This window comes from Sarcophilus harrisii, chromosome 2, assembly GCF_902635505.1.
Source record: "Sarcophilus harrisii chromosome 2, mSarHar1.11, whole genome shotgun sequence".
Classification (NCBI taxonomy): Eukaryota; Metazoa; Chordata; class Mammalia; order Dasyuromorphia; family Dasyuridae; genus Sarcophilus; species Sarcophilus harrisii.
The window spans coordinates 513,322,248-513,345,593 of record NC_045427.1 but is presented as its reverse complement, the minus strand read 5'-3'; the positions used below and the strand labels follow the sequence as shown (position 1 = coordinate 513,345,593).

At 36.2% G+C, this 23,346-nt stretch overlaps 1 protein-coding gene across 8 annotated transcripts in view; it reads left to right on the top strand.

The window, feature by feature from the left end:
* The window catches only part of LRRC49 (leucine rich repeat containing 49), a 185,121-nt gene extending 169,540 nt beyond the window's left edge, over positions 1-15,581 (top strand). For all 8 annotated transcript variants that reach the window (XM_031955289.1, XM_031955291.1, XM_031955290.1 and 5 more), the window contains 3 exons: positions 2,839-2,948; positions 5,055-5,208; positions 15,158-15,581. In XM_031955289.1, the coding sequence (XP_031811149.1) occupies positions 2,839-2,948; positions 5,055-5,208; positions 15,158-15,361 (468 nt within the window). In that variant the 3' untranslated portion in view covers positions 15,362-15,581. The remainder of the gene's footprint in view (positions 1-2,838; positions 2,949-5,054; positions 5,209-15,157) is intronic.
* The last annotated feature ends 7,765 nt before the right edge of the window (positions 15,582-23,346 follow it).

Here is a 23,346-nt window from a genome sequence, read left to right as displayed (position 1 = left end):
TTTGTCTAGACTATTACAGTAGCTTCCTAATTGGTCCCCCTGGTTCACTCCAATATAGCCTTCTCACAGCTGCCAAAGTGATTTTCCTAAAGCTCAGATCTAAAAATGTCACTCTATCCAGTAAACTCTGCTGGTTCCCTATTATCTTTAGGCTCTAATATCAACAACTCTTGTCTTTTATAATTCTTCACAATCTAGTTCCAGGGTTCATTCCTAACACTGTTATGTATTACTGCTCTTCCTATCCTCTGCGGTCTAACCATATTAGTCTCTTTGCTATTGTATACAACACATTGCTTTTATTCTGATTGCCTACAAAATTTAGTCATGGAATTTAGTTCCTCTTTACCTATGCTTTTAAAATTCCTTGTTTTCTATAAAACTCAGCTTAAAATCACCTTTTACCTGAAGCCTAATTAATGAAGTCTTATTAATTAGCTTCTTCCTCCAAAATTATCCTGTAGTAATTTAGCATATACTTATTATATATGTCATGTATGTGATATTTCTCCCATTAAATTAAATACCTGAAATATTAGATCTATTTTAGTTTTTATCTTTATACTCTTAGCATGCAGGCACTAAATAAATGTTTGTCGATTGAATAACAGTCTATGAAGATATGATATATCTACAAAGAACTGTAATCCAAAATATCACTGTATTTCTACACCACAGTAATGAGTAAGAGTAAGACTTTAGTGGACCATTTAACCAGTAATGCATTGAAATGCTATTATCTTTACAATTGAAAATATGTTAAAAGTATATTATAAGACTAACAATGAAAGAAAATTGAAGATAGTAACATTGAATAAGAAATAATTTTTAGTGTTTTCTTGGTTGCTAATGTAGTGTTAAAGGAAGTAGGATATAGACAGTGATTTTAAAGATTTTTAGGTATGATAAAGGACTTTGAAAATAGTTAACTCTAGTTCTTTATATGCTTAATTTCACTTCAAATCTTGTGTTTTTTCTTTATTTTTATATTATTCTATTCAAAAAGCTATGATTGGAGTATTTTTCATATATGGAATTTTAAGGTGAGGGGTGTTATGGGAAAGACTGAGCAAGAGCAGAAAAGAGAAAATAGGAAGGGGAAGAGGAATTAAAGAATATTTATGTCTAAATATAAAATGGACTAAGGATGAATTAAATGAAGAGTAAATGGGAAAAAAAGTAGTTTTCTGTACTAATCCTGTTAGCCAAAGACACCTTAACTAGTTGCTGTCTGAAATGAAGGATTATTGGGGAGGTAAGATGCTACCCCTGGATAAGGTAGAAGGTGAGGAGGGTGGTAAGATAGTAGGCAACCATTAATATGAAATAGATGTTTGTGAATTGAATATCTTAGATATGTCCCCTTCTAATCACTTAATCAGCTACCAGCTGAGTTCAGTATCTCCTCACTTCTCACCTGGGCTACTACAATGGTTATCTATTTGATCTCCCTGCCTGAAACCTCTTTATTCCAGTCTATTCTCCAACTGTCTCCAACAGTTTCCTGATGTGCAGATCTGATCGTGTCATTCCATTTCTTACTGAACTTCAGAGATTCCTATTGTTTCAGATATGAAATATAGACTCCCTTCTTTGACACCTGATGCTCTTCACAACCTGACCCCTTCCTTCCATTCTGGTAATCTTAAACTTGATTCTTCTCCTTTCACTTTGGGATCTAATACACTGTTCTACTTGTTTTGTGCACATATGGGATTTCATCTTCTATCTCTGTACCTTTGCCCTGGATGGTTCCCCTTTGCCTATAGGGCATTCTTTCTTTGGCTCCACTTAACATGGATTCCATGGTTTCTTTCAAGACTTGGTTCAAGTACCATCTTCTTAGTGAAGCCTTTTTTTGGTCTTTTCTCTTCCCCCAGCCTCTTGTGCCTTCCTCTCCAAACTACCTTTTATTTTTATTTTATTAACATCATTTACATCTTTATATATGGTTTTCATTTGTTAGAATATAAAAAACTTTAAGACAGGAATTATTTTCCTTTTTAGTCTTTGTATCCTTAGTGTCTACCTTGTAGTAGGTATTTAATCAAAAAATATTTATTATGATTTATTAATAAACACATGTTGATTTATTGATTAATAGAGAGGTACTTTTATATAGTATTTAAATCAATGTCAATTTTTTTGTAAATGTTTAGAAATGAAAAAATTTAGTAAAGTATTTGAATGACATATAATAATGTTTTATATGAAGGAAAATACATATACATTAATCTAGGTTGTACCTTCAGCTCTAGGTTACACAGCTGAAAGTACAATCTGGACTAATGTGTATTTGTATTTTCCTATATTTCCCCATATTTCCTATATTTCTATATAATAACTACAAAGAGGAAGAGAGATTTCTTCCCTAAAGCCAGTGAGTATTTTTTTCCTGGGAAGTGATCAAAGAAATACTTTGTGGAGAAAGGTATGAGTAATTTCTTGATTGACTTTTTGACACATCATTAAAATTAATTAGTTTTAATATTTGCTTGGAAATTCCCCTCCAGCTTCTTATGCTTTCCAAAATCTGCTGTTTATTTTAAAATTTTTCTTATTAAGGATTTCAGATACTCTAAAAATAGTTTCCAGGCTTCTTAGATTCTGCTAACAGGAAACTACAAATCCAAATGCTGGAGAGGATATTGGTGAGAATGATAGAGAGTATGACCACAGGGAGATGCTTCTCCTCAGCAGCCTGCAGAGAGTATGATATTGAGTTCTCCTCAGTTAAAGGAAAGAACTCAATCATTTTTTTCCCTTTGGAATTCTGTTAGTAATGTCTGAAATGGGCAACATGCTATTTTTGACTTTTTTTTTGTCCTTTTTCCACAGGTGACACAGAATGACATGATAATGGCTGAAAGGCTTTTTGGAATTCTAGCACATGTAGCATCTTCTGAATTGCCACAGTATCGACTGCTTTCACTTCTGGGAGAAGTCAGGTGACTATCAATTTTTTTTTAATAGCAGACTGTCAACCTGGAGCAGTCTTAAAAAACATTCACACCTCAATTTTGTCTTTCATCTTTGACTTGGGTTGATAAAGATGCTTATATGGTAGCATAGCAACATCCTCAAAGACTAGGACTTATACCTTTGTTTCAACCTTTCCAGAATCTTACCCTGAAAAAATGGTTTCCTCTACTGTAGAATTTTTCTATTTAGGGACAATAGTTCCCATTTGCTGTGATTGCCTATCTAAAATGTTTATAATATTTCATGCCCAATAGATAGATAGTCATGTCAGGTGGGAACCAATGTAGATGCCTGACTCATACTTCTGACAAGGACTTTTAGGGGCAAGAGAACATGAATTCATTGAGGGTAAGGACTTTTGTTTTGTTTTGTTTTATCTTTATGTAGCCAGTACCCAATGCGGTGTCTTTGCATGTAGTAGGTATTAATAAATATTTGTTGAATAATTGTATTATACTTTAAGATTTGTAAAGTAGTTTCCTCATAATAACTCTGAGATATTATTATAAAAGAATAATGTCTCCCATCTTTTTCTTTTTGAACCTGACCTCTGATTTTATCATCGTCTTAAGTCACTTGATTAAGTGCCTACTATGAACCAGAAATATACTAGGCACTGGGGATACAAAGACAGAAATGAAACTGTTCCTGCTGTCAAGAAGCCTATGTACTATCCAAATCCCAAATGAAACTTTCATTTTCAATGCAAATTAGCACTTGAGAGAGAAAGTGACTTGGGCAGGACCCTGTTGCTGGCTGTGTCAAAGTCAGGATCCTGTTCTTTTTTGAAATGCTGGCTCCTTCTAGGATGCATGCTGCCTCCAAGAGGAAGGTTGCAGTGCCCGGGCTAGCTCTCTGGAGGGCCTCAGGATCAGTCAAAGACAGGATCAGTTAAAGTCCTTGGTCTTTAGAAGGAGAAATGAAGGAGGCAGGCAAGCTGCCACAGGACTCATCAAAGATGAATCCTAGACCCTGGAATCTGAAGCTTGAAGTCTTCTCTCCTCAGTGTGCTGCAGCAGAGAGACTCTGACCCTCTCCCTTAGCCCTCTAGTCCTTGCCCCCATCACCTCACCACAACACATTCAGCAGATGCCAATCGTGAGGAGAACCATCACATCACCATATCAGCTAAATATATGTATATAAAACCATTATCTCACATCGAATAGATACTTAGCCTTAAATGCTCTGCTGTCTTAGATTCAAGTACACCTTTTCAGAGTTCCAGCCCTCTACAGAAGGACCCTGTGATTCAGACAGGTCACTGTTCTGGCTGAAGTCCTTACACTGGCCCCAGGTCATTGGTGGTTGAGTTGTAAATCCATGTTTGGATTGGAAGGAACTTCAGGGACCATAAGACTTCATTTGCTGCCCAGTCCGTGGTTTTACAGATGAGGAAACTGAAGTCAAAAGCCATAACTTGCCTCAGGTCACATAGGTATTAAAGAGCAAATTCATAGTTTGAATTAGTGTTCTCTACTTCTGAATGTGGGTGCTTTCCTGCCATCCTCCCTTCAGTTCTTTTTTTCCACTTGAGCTCCATTCTACTTTTATATGTTGGATGATTTTGCTTTCTTTATGCCAGAGACTGTGATGTTATGAAATGACATGTAGCTCATCATAATGGTGGATTGAGCACTGTCTGACTTTGGTTGTCAAAAGGGGAAGTGACTTTTTGTTCATGATAAAGTATTAACAAATGTTTTAGTTGATATTTGCTGACTTTACAATAGCTCTTTGAAAGTTACTAAGGATTTTTTTAATTTAGGCAATCTGATACGTTATATTGTAGTTTTTTTCACAATAGGCCATTTTCATTTTAGAATAATTTTATTTGTCCAATTAATAAACTGTCTTCATGGTGATGATTTGCATTTTTCAAATAAAAGAATTCAATTAACCAAACAAAGATCAGAGTACTTTATATCTGTTTTAAACCTACAGAATGTAACAAACTCAATTTCATAAAGCACAAATGTTCAAAGAAAGCAAATAGCACTTATTGAAACAGAGCAAAAAACATTACAGGTTTTAATTCAGTGTGTCAACATCTCTATTTTTTTTTCCTTTAGGAAGAAGCAATTCCGCTATCTATTAGAAGGAAAGGGGAAAAAATCTGTGGGTGTCAATGAAGAAGGAAATGATAGTAAAAGAATCTGTGGAGAAAATACAAATCGAGCTACACTGAATTATACCACAAGAGACTTTTATACAGAAAAACTTGAGGTAAAACGTTGAATCAGTCTTTGGAGTTTTGTGTTTTGACATAATCCAAGTGGTTGGTGATTTTTTTCTTTATAGATCATTTTGGTCTCAAGTCAATATTTAAATAACTTCTTTGGTCTACAATATATAATTCAGCCTTCAAATGTATCTTTAGTATTGATCCAGTCCAGGAAGAGTATAGTGTAAAAGAAAAGGGCCTATAGGGAAAATTTGTAGTTTATCCATTTTCTATTGTCAAAAAAAAAAAAATAGTTTCAGGGAACTAAAAAAAAAAAAAAAAAATTGAACAATCACCTTGATTAGACCTGGCTTAGGGCATAGTCAAATAAGAATGGGTCCATTGACTCCTAGTTGCTTTTTTTTCTGCTAGTGATGAGGCTTTCTTTTTGGACCTTTAGCATTTTACCTTATTTTCTAACTATACAATTCCATGAAATTTTATGTCTTGACTCTGGTTAGTGCCTTGATATCCATATTAACCTTCCCATAACTGCTTGGACTAAAAACTCTTAAAGTAAATATTCATTCCTATATTTATTCAATAGGTACCTTTTTGAGATTTTACTATGAGCTTATTAAAGATTATGAGGGGATACTTAAGTTTATAGGGGACTGTAGGCCAAGCTTCTTCCCCCCTCTCCCCCGCCTTCTCCCCTTTCCCTCCTTCATTGTTACAGATAAGGAGAGGTTGGCAAGTAGCCCAAATGTTCACAGGTGGTCAAGGACAGAGGCAGCTTCCCAAACCAGATCACATGTACCATGCTAAATTAGGGAACTGACTTATCACTTTGTAAGGATTTGCTCTAATGTGTGAACCAATAAGCATTGTATCTATTCCATTGAGTTAACACTAGGATTCTAACATCTCCCTCGAGTTATCACCTTGTTTCAAGTTCTGGCTCATAACATTAATGCCCTCCAAGATTTTAGCTATAGTCATTTGTGTGAAGGGTTGACCAAGGTAACTGGTGAACCATAGAGTGGCAAACTGAAAAGCAGGCACCCCCCCCCCCCAATCAGGTAGCTCCTTAGGTTTTGGGAGCCTCATTTGCCTCTTCTCTGTCTCTTCCCCCCCCCACTCTATCAGTGAGGTAAAACACCCCCAGTTCTCCCTCTGTTTTTCCTATTTTGTGATTTCTAAATCCTCATCTCCAGTTCAAAATTCAGTAAGCAGGTGTGAAACCCTTGCTGTGTGCCAAGTACAGAGGATACAAAAATAGAAGTCCCTGATAACAACCTGAAAGAACTGAATAAGGCTACTCCATCTGTCACTTTATATATTCACTACATTCCTGCACAGTACTTGGAAACTTTATTTTTATTAAAACAAAGACAATATGAAAACTTTCATATTAACCCTTTCAAAAACAGTATTACTGAAATTAAAGAGAAAATATACAGACCAAATGATGGATTTTTATTGAGCCAAAGCAGCAGGAAATGAGCAGTCTTAGTTTTTTGTAGAGCAGAAGGTATGCATAATTAGACAATTTTGGGGATTCTCATCTTTCACAACTCCCCAGCTTTTCATAAAGTGAAGGGTGAGGGTGGGGACAACTTTAATTTTGCACTTGATATATTTTGAGCAACAAATAAAGTCCTGAGAGATGATGAAGAGACATCTGATTGTGGGAGACTAGCATAACCAAGGCAGTGAATAATTTAAATAACTGAATGATCTCTATGTAGGAGATGACTCTCTAAAACTGAACTTTACAGAAGATAAAAGGATTTCTGATTTGGTATCTAATGTGTTTTTGATCAAATTGTTTCAAAAGGACATTAGAAATTGTTTTTATTAACTTTCCATTTAACTTGATTTTGAAGACTATTTTTTAAATAGAGTTTGGTTTTAGGATGAGGTAGTTAATATCTAATGTAACGCAATTCACTATTACTTTATACTAGTGTTTCCTAAACATGTTCTACATTGTGAAAATAAGGGTTTAAAGACCAAATAAATTTTGCTTCTAAAAACTTAATAGGGAATTGTCACAATAATTAAAGTATTGTTCTAGAGAGCTGGCCTGGAATCCAGGAACGGCTCAGCTGGGTTCAGAACTTAGACAAGTCTCCCTTTGACTATTCTAGACAACTGTCTAAGACTAGAAATTTCATAAGAGGTGCTAACCTGAACTGGGAGAGGAAGTTTATTTATCTAAGAGCTCCCTTTATCAATGAAATAAATTCAGTTCCTATTCATATTATATTTTCTACAATATTTTTATTACATGCAATTACTTTTTTCCTTTTTTTAGTCTTTTTTATTTTATGTTTTTTATTATAGCTTTTTATTTACAAGATATATGCATGGGTAATTTTTCAGCATTGACCCTTCATGCAATTATTTTTAAAAGTTGGTTTTTTTTTAACTCAATGTCTTCTAAAACTCCAGCAATCTCTTTTATCCTAAGACTATATATAATAGATTCTCTAGAATAATATTTATAGGTTCCACCAATGTATTGCAAATCCCAAAGGAATTGATAGCAAATTTGTTTGGGAAATGATGTTTTAGCATGAGAATATGTACATTAAGATTTTGGATAGTTTCATTTTTGTTTTTGTCTCACTTCTTAGTAAAGTGCCTAATATATAAGAAGTGCTTAATAACTGCTTGCTGTTTTCAGAATTTAAAGTGCCTAATGTATAAGAAGTGCTTAATAACTGCTTGCTGTTTTCAGAATTTTTTTTTTACAAAAATATATAAATCTAATTTTTGTAAACCAAATAATTTAAATTCACTAAGGAAGTCCATTGGCTAAAAAAAGAAATGTGTATAACAACTCTGTGTTAATGAAAATAATACTTTTGCGTTATGAGATATTGTTCCCTAACTTTGTCTGTTTTATGTTTTATTTATTTATTTTATATATGGTGTTGGTTTTTTAAAATAGACTTTTCAAATAATACATTTTACAAAGTGTCAAAATTTGTTTGCATAATAATATTTATCTCTAAATAAACATGTGTATAGTAGCACAATCCTCCACCTGTATTATTATTCAGAATTTGAGAGATTATCCAGTTCTTCAAGATTATAAATTAAGTGCCAGGCATTGTGGGTTACAATAACAAAGATGAAACAGTTTTACTCTTGAGGAGCATAGATTATATCAAGTATGAATTTGAAATTCCTTAGAAATGCTATTATTATAATTGTGTAATGTTTCTATAACACTTTCATTTACATTTTAAGTGGTTTTTAGATGTGGTCTTTTATGATTTGTTATTTAGTTATTTCAGTCATGTCTGACTCTTCATGATGCCATTTGATATTTTCTTGGCAAAGATACCGAAGTGGTTTGCTACTTTCTTTTTTTTTAGCTCTTTATATAGATGAGGAAACTGAGGCAAAGAGGATTAAGTGACTTGCTTAGGGTCACACAGCTAATAAGTGTCTGAGGCCAGAGTTGAAGTTGGAAGATTAAATTAAGTCTTTCTTACTCCAGACCTGGAACTCCATTCATTATGGCACCTAATTGCCCTTCTGTTATGATAGGGATCCCTTATAATGGGAATCTATTAAGTTCTCTGATAAATTTAAAAGTCTTAGACCTTTCCTGGTCCTAAGATTATATTTCCAGATCTACAAATGACCAATAATTTATTTTTCATTGTAGCAGTTAGTCAGCCTTGCAAATCATGGTCCCTTTTCCTTAAAACTGGAAAACATTAGATGTCCAACTGAATATGATGACATAGGTCCTCCCTAATCTTGTGGATTTTAGAAGAATAAGTAAATTAACAGGGTGATATATTTGGCTTTATAATATAGATTACAACAAGCTATCATAATTATACTAAATCTTTATCATTGATTGAGATACTCCCATTCCAGAGAGTCAAACAGAATAAAGACTAGTAGAAGAAACCACCCTTTGATGTGGACAAAAACCAAATTTGTGAAGAAAAATAAGAATAAATACAGAAAAGGAGAAAGAAATCATGTCTTTTACTTGACATACAACAAGAACCCTTTCCAACAAGAAAGACATAAATTTGAATTTTATTTCTCTTTCCCTACGTTCTCAGCCTCCTTACAGTAGTAGAAGAAGACTAGCACATTTCTGTAGTAGACATACTAGCGAAACTACACATCTCCCATGATCTCATTGATTTATCCTTTTCATTCAACCAACACAAGTTATTAACCTACTAAGAGCTAAGTATATAAAGGCAGGATCTATTTAAGTTTGGTTCATTTGAACCTTAAAGATTAGACATTGGGTTAAGAAATAAACTACAGAGTGATAGACAATGAACACTTAATATACAGGTTTGGCTTCTAATTTCTATTCCAGTCATTTAAAAAATGTTCTTGTCATACATGGCCTTTACCATTGGGTACAGTCTATGGAATAGGAAAGAGAAAAAAATAATAATGAAGCTTATTTTAACTAATGCGATTACCCATGAAAGGCAAATTCCAAGCTTGACTAAACAACCTGGTAATTGAAACTGAAGTTGATAAAGGAGAAGAAAATTTCCTAAGTTTATGAAGTGGAAAGCCAAGCAATTACCTGGTGAATTTGATCAAGTAAGACAGCCAGTCTGGATTATTCAGATCAGAAAACTCTTTCCAACCCCTATTCCCTTCAATAGCAGGTTTTTAGGTCTACATTAGCTACCTAATTAATCTGCCTAAAAATGACTTTTGTCCAGTCACTCTTTGGCACAGAAACTCTTAATGATTCTCCATCCCTTATAGGATAAAGATCAAATATCTCAATATGTGATGGTCAAAGAATTGCACCTTTTTTTTTAACCTACCTTTCTTCTTCTACAAAGATCTTCCTCTCTAACCGATACTAAATGTTTTTTGAATGTATTTTTACCACCTCTGAACAGTTCTTACCCATCTCAAAGTATCAAAATCCTACCCGAGCCTCAACACTGGTTCAGATCCCATTTGCTCACTTGGGCTTCTCAGATTTTTACCTTCAAATATTACCTCTTCCTCTACTTGCTATGTGATTACACACACAGACAAATATATATATACACGTATATATATTTGTGTATATATGTGTATGTATATGAATACATATAAATGTGTTCATATACATATTTAGGCACATATTAATACATGTGATATTTCTTTTATGCATAATATGAATTTATAGGTCATCTATAATATGTAAGTTACAGGTATTTTTCTAGGTTTATGTATATTTGTATATATGCAAATAGACAGATGAATATGTGGGTAAATATATACTTAAATCTAGTATCTACACCTAAATCATAAATCATAAATTTACTCTTACTAAGTTAATCACTAATCCTTTCAGTACCCCCAAACCAATCTCTTAAGACTACAAATCTCAATTGCCAGACTACATTGGTAAAGGAATTTCCTCACAAGGTTTCCTACACTAATAATCACAGTTCTGTTAAAACTACTTAGGATCCTATCTCCTCTCACAGATTTTAAGTTCCTTGAGGTCAATGACTTTGTCTTGTTAACTGTTTCTCTTCAATGAATATTTATTTGACTAGTTAATTGTTAATTACTAGTCTTTTCATTTCATTTAGCCTTTATAGCCATAACCTTTAATTAATCAAAATGATTTATTGATCTATTACTATATCACAGTGGGAAAAGAGCCTGGTAACTTGGATTCAAAAATCAGGGACTCCACCCCTTTCTCCGAGATGCTTTGGAAAGTTACCAAGAAAATTGAATAAACAGACTGTCCTTGAGGAATTTCTTATATAACAGGAGAAAACAGACAAATAAAAATAAACAGTGACTAAGCAAACCAATATTAAATTGTTTTAAAATGGTTCTATTAATTCTAATTAGATTGAAAAAAATGGTATAGTCTTTAGGATGAAAATCAGTTCATATCAGCAGAAAGACAGGTTTAAAAAACTCTTGAGATTGAAAAGACTTAATAAAGGTTTTGTTTTTTTTTTTTAAGTGCTTATTAAATACTTATGAAATAAAGGACAGTGAGTGATGAAGAAATATGGTTATAATTATAATTTCTTCCTGATTGTCATATTCATGGGATAATGGTGCTGCATGCTCCAATCTATATTTTTCCTTTCTGATTTTGTCTTTTTTTTCAATTTTGTTTTTGTGAGAGTGTCTGTGGAAGGAGGTTTTAAGGAGAAGCTGGAAGGACTTTGAGCCTCAGGAAATGAATAGCAAGACAAGTAAGGACTGAGGTTTTTGCTGAAGCAATCAGGGCTAAAGACTTGCCTCTATCTAATACCTTAATATAGAGCTGAGCCAAATGGGAAGTTCTTTCAGATGAAACATGGCTTGTAAGACTTTTTAACTCCAAGAAAAGATTCAGATGCCAACAGTTATGATGAGAGAATTAAATTGGAAAGACATATGAAGAGCCAATGTATTAGGGTAGAAAAATGTTCTATGTTCAACATCCAGATGTTCTAGTTCTGTTCAAGTTCCAACTTTGTTCATGCCATTATTTGGTTATTTAATAATCATCATTATAAATATTCATGTGCCTGTTCTGTGTGAAAAACTATTCTGGGCATTGATAATACAGAGAAGTATGAGATGGGTTCCTTGCTAGTAGTGAGTGTGACAGTTTTGGCATAGAAATGGCAAGTATACATAAAAAGATCTAAAATAAAGCAGAATAGTTCATACTAAGTGCAAAACAAGAGAGAGAGAGAGTATTACGTGATTATGAAGGAAGAAAGTTGCTGTGGATAGGGCAGGTCAGAGGTATCAGAATTGGAATTTGAGCTGGGCCTTAAAGTATGGCTAAAACTTAAGTGGAGAGAAACAGAATAGATATTTCTGCCAAAGAAAAATATGTTATTCTTACTAATAAATGGCAATATACTTGACTTATTTTAGAAGAGTATGTGAGAAGTTTGATTTGGGTGTAGGAAGAAAATAATTTATCTTGTTCAATCTCTTAATCTTCTTGTATTTTAGCTTCTCCATAAAGCAAGGTTACAAGTTAAACATCATTAAAAGACCATTAGATTTGGAAAAGCTGTGTTAACAAACATACTCAAATTCTATGTTTTTAAAAAATTGTTTTTCATTTTAAAACTTTTATTGATTTGTTTTTATATCACCTTTATTTTCAAACATCACTATTCACTGTTGTTCATCGGGATCTTGGCTTAATTTTGTGCTATTTTACAATGTTACAATGACTTGGAAATGCATATTGTATGCATTTCAAATTTTTGGGTGGCACAAAACTTGAAAGGAATACCTAACATATTGAAATAACTATAATTAAAATCCAGAAGGCTCTCAACATGATAAAATGTTAACCAAATCTAATAATATGTAATTTAATAGAGATATATAGATCTAATACTTGTGTTAAAAAATCAATTTGTTGGGGGAGGCATGCTAGGCATTAGTTTGTATGCTAAAGATCTTATGGTCGTTATGGACAACAATATTTCAAAATATTGCATGATAGCCAGAAAAAAAAAAACTAAACTAAAACTAGGTTTCTTAAAAGAAGCATTGTTCGAAGAACAAAGGAGGTAAATAGTTACTCTATCCTCTGTCTTGGTTAAAGGACACCAGCATCTCTGCATTCAGAGGGCTCCTTGTAAGTTAAAGCTATCTGAAGTGGGTGAACAGAATTATATGAACTGAAAAACATGCAAAATATGTGTCCAACTCGTGATGTTTTTGCCTAGAGGAGAGAAAAATTAGAGAGAGCAAGATGCTCTACCTGCCTTCATGTATTTTGAAGGATTATCGTTTGGAAAAGGAAATAAGAATTTTTATGCTGAGCCTCAGGGAATAGGACTTGGACAAATGAGGAGAAGTTGCAGAAAGGCAAATTTAGATTCGGGGTAAGAAAAACTTCTTAACAAAAAGAGCAATCTAAAAGGGAAATAGGCTGCTTGGAGTCCTGGCACCTCTTCTTGACCTAAGGCCTTCAAATGAGAATAAGATGACCATTCATCAATAACTTTGTAGAACATTCTTATTCATTTGGACCTGATGGCCTCTGAAGCTCATTCCAACTTTTTATAGTCAATGATTTTTAAAGTTATGCAAAGCTTTCCAAGAACCAATAGACTGTAACAAATGGGGAGGAGTCTGGGTGAGAAATATGGCTTTGATGTATTAATAACTGAAGCATTTTGGAGAGACAGAGTGGGTTATGATAGAACACATCAGTAGTATATACATATGCTCTCTAGATATGAAAAGAAAACAATTAGTTGAGGAAAATAAGGAAAAAATAGTTTAGCACAGTCAATAGACTTAAAGTTAGTTTGATCAGAGCTAAGAAGAGTTGTGATGACAGTATTTGTTTGAAACTATGTATGGGAAGATTAAAAGGAACAGTACTAACAGTATAAATGTACACAGATTATATTATTTGATGTGAAGCTGTCCTCTTTTACAATGACTTTTATGTAGTTAATTTTTAACAATTATCCAATAACTATTCAAAGGTCTTTTAGCATGGTGTATCACTAAGTAAGAACTGTTTCAGAATCTCTTTTTTAAAAATATAGATAATTTGGAAAGGCATTTTTTTAAACATATACACATTCTCTTCTATACATATACTATTTTTCTATACATATACTATTTTTGTTATTGTTGTTACCTCTCTACTAGTAATTTATACCTGTATTTTCTAGGAGTTCCAAGGTATGTTTCTCAGTAATAAACTGACAGTAAATTTTTTGAGCATAGGGCATCAGGTTCTTTAAACTAGGCAGCTGGAACACATTTGCTCTTTATTGTCTAGAGGTTTTGTGTTGTTTTTATGATTAGCCCAACCCATGACCTAGTCTTCTTAACATGTGAATTATATCAAATTGATTAGCTTTCTGGCACATGCATAGCTATTCTAAGGATAACTCTTATTGTTGTAAGAATGAATGAAAGATTTTATAAAAGATGAGGGATTATTAAAATATAATTAAATTTAGATGTATTTTTTATTAAAATGCAATGGTGACTAGAACATATATATGTGTGTGTGTATATATATATATATATATATGTATAAATGAGTGTATTAATCAAATATTTTTATATATATTTGAACTTACCTACTCTGTCCCTGATATGTTTTTGGACTATTGAAAAGAAACACTTAACAGGAAAAAAAATTGCAGTTGAAATGGTACCTTTTGTCAGGCCTGGTAAAGAAGTAAGAGCCTAGAACTTCACAAAGTGAAGGATTTAGACTAAATGTGCTCTGAGGTTCTTTACAATTTTTATATAGACTTCTGTTACCACTATGATCTGTGCCGAGGGAACTTCATATCTCACCCTATTTTCTTGAGTTTCTTTTGTACATTTGTTACTACAAGAAAAGCTTCAAGGATGAACTCTAAATTCCATCTTACTTCCTTCTCATTTCAGTCTAAAGTCTATTTCAAGAAAGTGAATTGAGTGCACAACACTGTTTCTTAGAATAAGCAAGTAGTTCTGAGTATATAGCCATTATCACAAAATCAGAAATACAGAATCTGAGAGTTGGAAGGAGTCTCAGTAGCCATTAGTCCAATTTATGCATGAAAATAATCTCCATTCAATCTCTAAATGCTTTGAATATTGCCCTCCCCCCTTTAAAAGAGGGGCAATTGCTCTGTTCAATTATGGACATTTGTAATTGTTATATATCATGTCATAAAGTCTAAAGAGATCTCTTTCTAGCTTCTGACCATTAATTGTGTTTCTTCCCTTGCGGACCAAAAAGACTTGTTGAAGCCAGAGAATCTGAGTATATGTACCAGTCACTTACTGGTTATATTATCACAGACAAGTTGCTGCATTAACTCCCTCCTGTTTTGAGGAAAGTGCTAACTACAAACTCCTTACCAGGAGAAAGGAATTAGTAACAAATTAATCAAAATCAGCTTCTTGGTGATCCCTACTCATTCTATGGATCAGTGAAATATTGTTAATACTTTTGTGGTTTTTTCGATTCTTTTTTAATGCAAACTATCCATTTCCCAACAGGAAATAAAGGAAAAGAAGAAATTTTGCAAGACTTACATACAGGATCTTGTAAAAGAAGCAGCTGAAATCAACATGAAAAATGAATCTTTACAGAAACTTTGGCCTCAGATGTTCATTGAGCTTGTCAGGGATGCAGTAATAGAAATTCGCAATAAGAATTCCTACATGAAACTTTGTCTACAAAGGATAACTGATACAAAATAGCAGTCTACCAGTTCTTGTTGATTTTAGTATTTTGTGTTTTGTTTCAAGAAGACTAAAAATATAGAAGATAAACATTAACCAGAAAAATAAATCACTTTCCTACAAAGGATGGCTTCTAAACATCATTGAATATTGTTTTCCCAGGGAGAGTTGGCTAGGCTTAAAAAAAGGAAAAAAAAAAAAAGAAAAGTGCAGATTTCTTATTTAAGATGTCAATATGGCCTTTGTGAATAAAGCCATTTGTAGAAAATAACAAGACCAGAGATTGGATGGTTGTCTGCTCTGGTTGCTCCTGGTGATGCGGCTACCATAACTCAGAATGGGTAGATTCTACATAATGCTTCAGCATGATTGTGTTCCATTTTGGTTTTTTAACTGACAATTTTCAACCCTTTTTATTTTCACCCATGATTTTAAAAGCCAAAAATATGTTCAAGCAAATATTGTTTTTTATGAGTAAAAATTATTAATAAATTAGTAAAAAAAATTGTTCTGTGTTTACCTTCTTAATTCAATCAGAACAACTTCCTTTATCAAATTGTATTCCTTTTCCTAGTTCTAAAGATACATTTTCCTCTTTCAGGATGGGTTTGTCCCTTGAGGGGATAGATCTCTATTCTTCTTGAAATATCCCTTTCCATTTAGAGCATTTAGGGGTAGGAGGTAGACTGAGAACAAACTTTAGGGATTGCAGCAGTGATAATAGTTGAAATACAGCCAGTTTTCACCACATATCCTTTTTTCCATTCCATTTAAGTGATGAGATGTCCTAATAGTGAGGGAAGATAATATGGTAGAAAGAACATGGGTCTTGAGTTTGGATTCCTATGCTATTCTCTATGAGTCCAGTTGTTTAAACTCTGATTCTCAGCTCTACATCTGTAAAAATGAGAATAAGACTTAACATGGTATCATGAATTCGAAAGAATATAAGAGATCAACTATCCCAATTCTAATTTTCAGATGAGAAAACCAGGATCTTGAGAAGTAAAATAAATGTCGCTCATCTAAGTGTACTAAGCAAGAACTAGAATTCAAAAACTTATCCATGAATAAATCTAGTTCTCCTCCTGCTACACCTTATTTCTTTCATGTTGGATTATCTACCTCTCAGTATTTCTGTGAGGATTAAATTTCACTTTCATAAAGTATATTGTAATTGTTGCACTTTCAGACTTATATCATGAGATGTCTGGAAAGAATTTGAAGGTTCAGATCATCTCCAATTCAAGGGACAAGGCTTATTATAATGCTACGAAGCAAGATGAGATCTTTAGGGGAAACTAGGGAATGGGAAGTAAACAGATTTTCTACTAGGGAGAAATCAGGTGCTCCTACTGTGGATTTGGGGAGTTGGGGGAGTGGTCAGGTTCTTAGAAGGACATGCAATTCTAGCACTTCATGCACAGGCACTGTCCCCTTGGTTCACTGGGTGAAACCCAATGAAGGTGTGGAGGGGGTTTTTCTCAGGGGGTGTGTTTTTAGATCTCCTATGTCAATAAGTCAAATAGGGATCATCCAATTTTATACTGTGCCGGCATTAGCTTTAGACATCCTGTTATTGCCAGCCAGCAGGATGTCATCTGTCAGCCAGCATCCTCTTGGACCCAGCATCCTGGTCATGCAAGATGACCTAAGGCAGGATAACTTAAGGGAAGCTTTACATCATTCTACATCATTCCCCCCTCAAAAAGCACCCCAAATCATCTGAGGCAAAGGAACAAATCATTTTCTAGAGCTCCTTCCTGCTGATAATAGCCATAGAACTCTCCTTGCTTGATAGGGTCTTAGTAGTATAGATGTGCAGCTTAAAGGTATCAATGGTGGAATCTGACATGTGCCGAGTCTTGGCATGAGAGAGGATGGTATCCAGTTTCAGCAAGTACTTCAGCAAGTATTGAAGCTCATGAGAAAGTTAAATAAGCAAGGACCAAAAAAGAAATTATTAAAATGGGATGTAGGGGGTAATAGAGAAGCCAAAAGCTCCACCCAGAGAAAGAGGTAGAGAGATGAGGCTCCTGCAAACATCTCCCAACTCCCGCACTTTTCTAGGATTTACTCAGTGCAAAGCTTGACATTCCCAGAGCTGTTGACACACATGTGGCAGGAGGTATTGGCAAGGGCACAGACATCCCCACTAGAGCCGAGAAGATAATACCGATCGTCCAGGACCTTTGGCCAATGGGACTGGGCATTTGTGAAGCTCAGTCTGAGACAGTGGCCAACTGAAGTCAGTCAGAGAGGATATGTTCATGCTCCTAAGTATCCAACCCAGCAGATGAGCATCAATGTCTTTAGATACGAGAACATTTCCCCCAAACCCTAGTTTTTGTCTCCTCAAAGGTGTAGAGATGGTAAGAGAGGTAGGGGTGGTAGTGTTGTAAACAGTAAAAGGAGTGCTCAGGTGGCCAAGAGCGTTTAAAGGGAGTTTGACATGGGGTAGAGAGGAGGATGAGCGGAGGGGATTTCCAGTTGGAAGCATTTCTCTTGATGGGGGGGGGGTGTCACTAGAAGAATTAAAAGTAAAAGAGGACATTTATTTTGCAGAAAAAAGTGTTTCCTCTGGGGCACAGATGGTTTCTGAGGTCAAGTTTTGTAGTTGCTTCCTAGTCACTTTGCTCCATGTATGTAATTGTATGTAATTATGCCAGTTTTCAGGATATCACTAAGGAGAAGCCTTTTAGAGGGTGGGATAGAATCATTGTAGCCGAGTTCACCAGAAAATTTTGAAATGGGTATCCTACAGTTATTTCTATGGATGGCCCATGGTCATATATACAGATGGAGCTTAACCCCTCAGTCAGTCAGTACAGGTAGCTGAGGCACTTGATGGCACTTGAGAGTGGAATTACACTCACTTGCTCTGACGGTCTTTGTGGTACAAGTCAAGGTCCCAACATATGGGATCTTAACAAGGCTATCATGGAACATATTGATGGTCACTGTGTCTGTGGTGTGAGTACTTAAATATGTGGGCAAGAGATCTTCTCCAAGAAGAAAACAAGGGGTATTTAGGTTAAAGTTGTTCCTGAGGGAGTGGCTAATATGAATGGAGTGGCATCCAAGGTCATGGTGGCTATATTTAGGAATGGGGTCAGCGAATCAGGTCAGTGAATCAGGTTACTGATGCAGGTTTGCTTGAAGGTGCTGATGGTATAAACATCAATCCTGGACACCCTCACTACTCAGAGTTCCCTAGCTTGTTTAAGGAACCCACAAGATGGGACAGGGAGAGCTAGAGAGAGAACATCAGGAGTAGAGTTCTCCTCCTTAGGACAAGTGGTTAGAGGGGCAGAAAAAGTGACTGCAGGAGGGGAAGAGAAAGTAGTTAACTTGGGGAAAGTAGAAAGTGACCACAGGAAGAGCAAAGGGAAGGAGAAAGACCACCAGGAAAGTTCACCCTTCTCCATATATATACCATGTCTTCAGGATTGCTAAGAATTCTTTGGAACAGTGGATTCAATATTTCTGTGGGTTCAGTGAAATAGGGAGATCTGGAAAGGAAGAGATAACAGGAGTAGTATATTTTATTCCAAAAACATGGATTCATGTTTTTAACTTAGCTTAACCGCTGTGGGAGTGGTTAGTATAACTTTAAATGGTCCCTTAATTTCATAACCAGAGGATCAATGCAATGAGTTTTTCCATGATTTTAGACACTCCATATTCCTCTGTTGAACGGAAGTTTTGTTTAACTGAACCCAATATCTGGGTTATTTATAAGGTGAAAAGTGGGCCATTATTACTTTATAGGGAATTGGGCAGGCCAAACCAAGATGTAATCTCTTTTGAGGAGAAATTTTGATACCTCCTGTGTTTTATCAGTTCTTCAGGAAAAGGCTTCCACTCAATTGGCTAAAGTATCAACAAAGACCAAAATTAATTTGAACCCCATGCCGGGAGGCATATGTGTAAAGTCAATTTGCCAATCTTCCACAGGGTAGGTACCTCTCATTTGCACCAGTTTTAGAATGGTCAAGGGTTTTTTACTGCACCTTCAGGATTAGCCTGGGCACAGATGAGACAAGCCCTGGAAACTTGCCAGATGGTTTCTCCGAAATTATGACCTGTGAAGATAGGTTTTACTAGGACCTTAGAGAGCATTCTTTCCCAAGTGAGTAATTATATGTAGGCCATGGAAGAGTTTCCATTGACTCTCCTCTGGGATGAGAAGTTGGCACAAGGGTGTCTGAAACCTCCCCAAGAGAAAAAGTGTCTCTAGCTATGTCTGTTCTCATGGAGTGTAAGATGGAATATAGGAGTTGTAGAGCTAGGGAAGCAAGATAACTAGTGTAATAATCTTGTGAGCAGCCTCCTTTGCAACCACATTGGCAAGTTGAATTCCAATTCTCCTCTCTGGTATCCTTCACAGAAAATAACAGACACTTTTAATGGCTCCCAGGCCTAGAGGAGTTGCAAGGTTTCTGGTGCATGTTTAATGGGGGAATTCTTCGCTGTTAAGAATTCCCTCTCTTTTCAGATAATTTCTTGGGCATGTAGAATGTGGAAGGCATATTTTGAATCAGTGAAAATATTTACTCTCCTGTCTTTCCCAAGTTCTAGAGCTCTGGTAAGTAGAACTTTTGGCTTTCTAAGTGGAGGCACCAGGAGGGAGGTATTTAGCTTCTGTGATCTGGTGGAAGCTAACTACTGAATATCCTGCCTGTCTTATCCTCCTCTCTTCCTCTACCCCCCATCCCTGTAGTGAAATTGGATCTATCAGTGTACCATTCTTCATCTGGGTTAGAGAACAGGAAGTCCCTACTCTGGGGTGACCTAGAATAGAACACATCTAGGGATTTCTCACAGTCATGGACTAACCTACCTGAGCAGGCATTGTCTGGCAGAAGAGTCTCGGGGCAGAGGATGTGCCATACCTGCAGGGAAAGGTTGGGGGTATCCAAAAGTAGAGCCTGGGATTTGGTGAGCCTACCACTAGCTAGCCACCAACGGCTCTTGGTCTCTAGGATGCTCTGGACCGTGGGGGGAGTCAGACCTTCCAAGGACTGACCAAAAGGGAGTTTGGATGTTTCCTGAACCAGCAGGGCTGTAGCAGCCACTTCTTGAGGGCAGGGAGGCCATACAGAAGCTGTCTGGTTCAGCTGCTTAGAATAATATGTGACCAGTCTTGGGACAGGTCCAAGAGACAGAACGAAGGCTTGACTTCACTTCTCATCAATATGTAGAGTGAAAAACCTCTATAAATTGGGTAGGGTCAGTGCTAAGGCAATGGTTAATTTGGTTTTCAGAATCTTGAAAGCCTTGGCCTGATTGAGCCACTGTTCTAAAGGAAGAGTATCAGAATCTTGGGGGGAGGGATGGAGTGGCTTCGTGAGTATTCCAAAACTGGAGACTCAGTATCCAACAAGATCCAGTCATACCTTGAATCTGACAAAATCCATCCATACCTAAAAAGTTTGCATCTGTTTTTTTTGTGACTGGCTCAGGAAGTAACAAAGTGGCTTATTTTCTCTCTAATTTAAATGAGTGAGAGATGGGGATTAATTCGTAGCTCAAATACTTAGCAGATTGATGTGGGTAATGTGGGCCTTTGATAGAGAAACTCTATAGCCCTGGGAGCCCAGATGGTTTTATAGCAGCAGCCATAGAAGCCTTCCAGATTGGGCTACAGATGAGGATGTCATCTATATACTGGATCAGACTGCTATTGGACAGTTCCAGATCTCTTAAATCTTTTCCTAATGCCCTACTGAATAAGTGGGTCTGTCTTGGAATCCTTGGGGTAGGACTGTCCATGTTAGTTGGTGAGAGTTAGTGTCCCCTGGGATTGCCTACTCAAAAGCGAAAATAAACTTGGTATTCTTATGAAGAAGAATGCAGAAGAAGGCATCCTTTAGGTCCAGAGAGACTCTGGGGGTAGACAGAATAACAGCCTCATTTATATCTCTGAGATCTTGAACCATATGATATTCCCTATTTGTCTCCTTTTGTAGGAAGAATAGAAATATTGCAAGGGGACTGGCATGGCATAAGGAAACCATACATAAGGAGTTTTTAAATCAAAAGCTACAGCCCCAAACAGATCTCAGGCTTAATAAGATATTGCTGGGGAAAGTCCCAAAGGTGGATGAGGGCAGGGGTGACATGGGTTGCTCACCCTGGGATCCTTTGGTCCCAAACTGAAGGGTTGACTATCTCCCAAACTTCCTCAAGGATATGAAGGGGTTTAGTGAAGAAGGGCAGGAGGAAGGGAGTAGGGGATTTCAGCAGAGAGAATTAAGTTCCCAGTTTCACCATCAGGTCCCATCCCAGCAAGGGGACTGGGCTAGAGAAAGGGACAATAAAGGATTGATTAAACTACAGATCCTTAAATTAGCAAAGTAATGGGGGGGGGCACCTATTAAGTTTGCCTTCCATCCCCATGATCTGGTGAATGGAAAGATGAATAGGACTAGAACGTTGGAGCAGGACAGAATAAGTAGCTCCCATATCAATTAAAAAGCAGTTGTTCTTATGTGTAGTGTTCTTGGTTCGTTTTCTGGAGGTCTTGGGTTTTGGAATTCTTACAAAGTGTTAACTCATTAGAGTTGATAGAGACAATAATTATCTAATTTAGCATGGTACTTAGCAAATTGTCTAACTCACTAATGCATTTAAGTACTCATTGGAGTTCACAAGTATGGGAGATTCACAAATTTAACTTTGTAACTTTGTGAATTCACACCTCCCTTAATCCCCCCCTCAGAGGAGGAGTCAACCTTTGGGAGATCATATATAAAGAAGCTCTTATCTTCAAGTAAGTTAGTTGGGAAGATTGACAGAGAGCAGAGCGCTCTGGGAGGAAGCCCACAAGCCCACAAGCCCACTCTGGGAGATGGAGTCAGATTCATTCACTTCATCTCATACCATGGTGGTGGCTGGCCTCCTGCACTTCCCCCACTAAGACCAAGGCTTGTCTGAAAGGCTCTCCAGAAAGCAGCCCAGCCCCAGGCAAGGAGACAAGAGATTCATTCCATTTTCCACCTTTGTGCTGGCTGGAGGCTGAAGGGCAAACCTTTAAATTTGGAGACATTCCAAGGGAGTTCTTGGAACCAAGGAGAGCGAGAGAGGCCTCTAAGAAAAACTAACCGGGCTATTTTGGAGGAAGCAATAAAAGATCTGAACTGTTAACACCTGGCTGCATTTGGAGTGATTATATTTTAAAGAAGAGAACACTACACTTGGGACCAGCCTTTATTTCAGCAGAATAATCACCACAAGAGTATCCGGGTGTTAAAGTCCAAATCCTTTATTATTTCCTTCACAATCTAGTTTCCTTGCCTGGGACCCAGCTAGTTTTCTTAGAGGCCTTCCGGAGTCTTGGTTTCAGGGGAGAAGTTAAGGAGGAGAGCCTGCCACCATGGTGGTGTGGGATGGGATGAATGAATCTGTCTCTGGGTCCCTTCTGAGTCTGTGTCTGGCCCTTCTGAGTGTCTTTCCCAATCCTTCTGAGTCTGTCTCTAGTTCTCAGTCCCTGCTTATATGCTTTACACTGAGCATAAACCAATCATTATGTCACTAGGAAACCATTATTTGTTGTAAGATTAAATCAATCATACTGAACCATGCTAAACTAGATAACCATTGTCTCATCAATTCCACTGACTTAACACTTTATAAGAATCCTTGTTTTCAGAGTTCTGGCCCATAACACTTATGGTACCACATCTATGGTTAGCCTGCTTTAGGAAGGAACTGGGGAATGGTCAGGTTCTTAAAGGGACATGAAGTTCTAGTACTTTGTGCCCAGGTGCTCAGTAGAAAAAAGAGAGCTTTTCAGGGAGAGTATTTTTAAGTCTACTACATCAATAAGTCTAATAGTAGTCATCCAATTTTGTACTGTGCCTGTTTTAGCTTTAGACATCCTATTATTTGTCAGTCAGCATCCTCTTGGAGTCAGCAACCTGAATGTGCAAGATGACTTAAGACAAGATAGCTTAAGTGAAATACTACATCATTCTACTACATGAGTAACTATTAAGAGT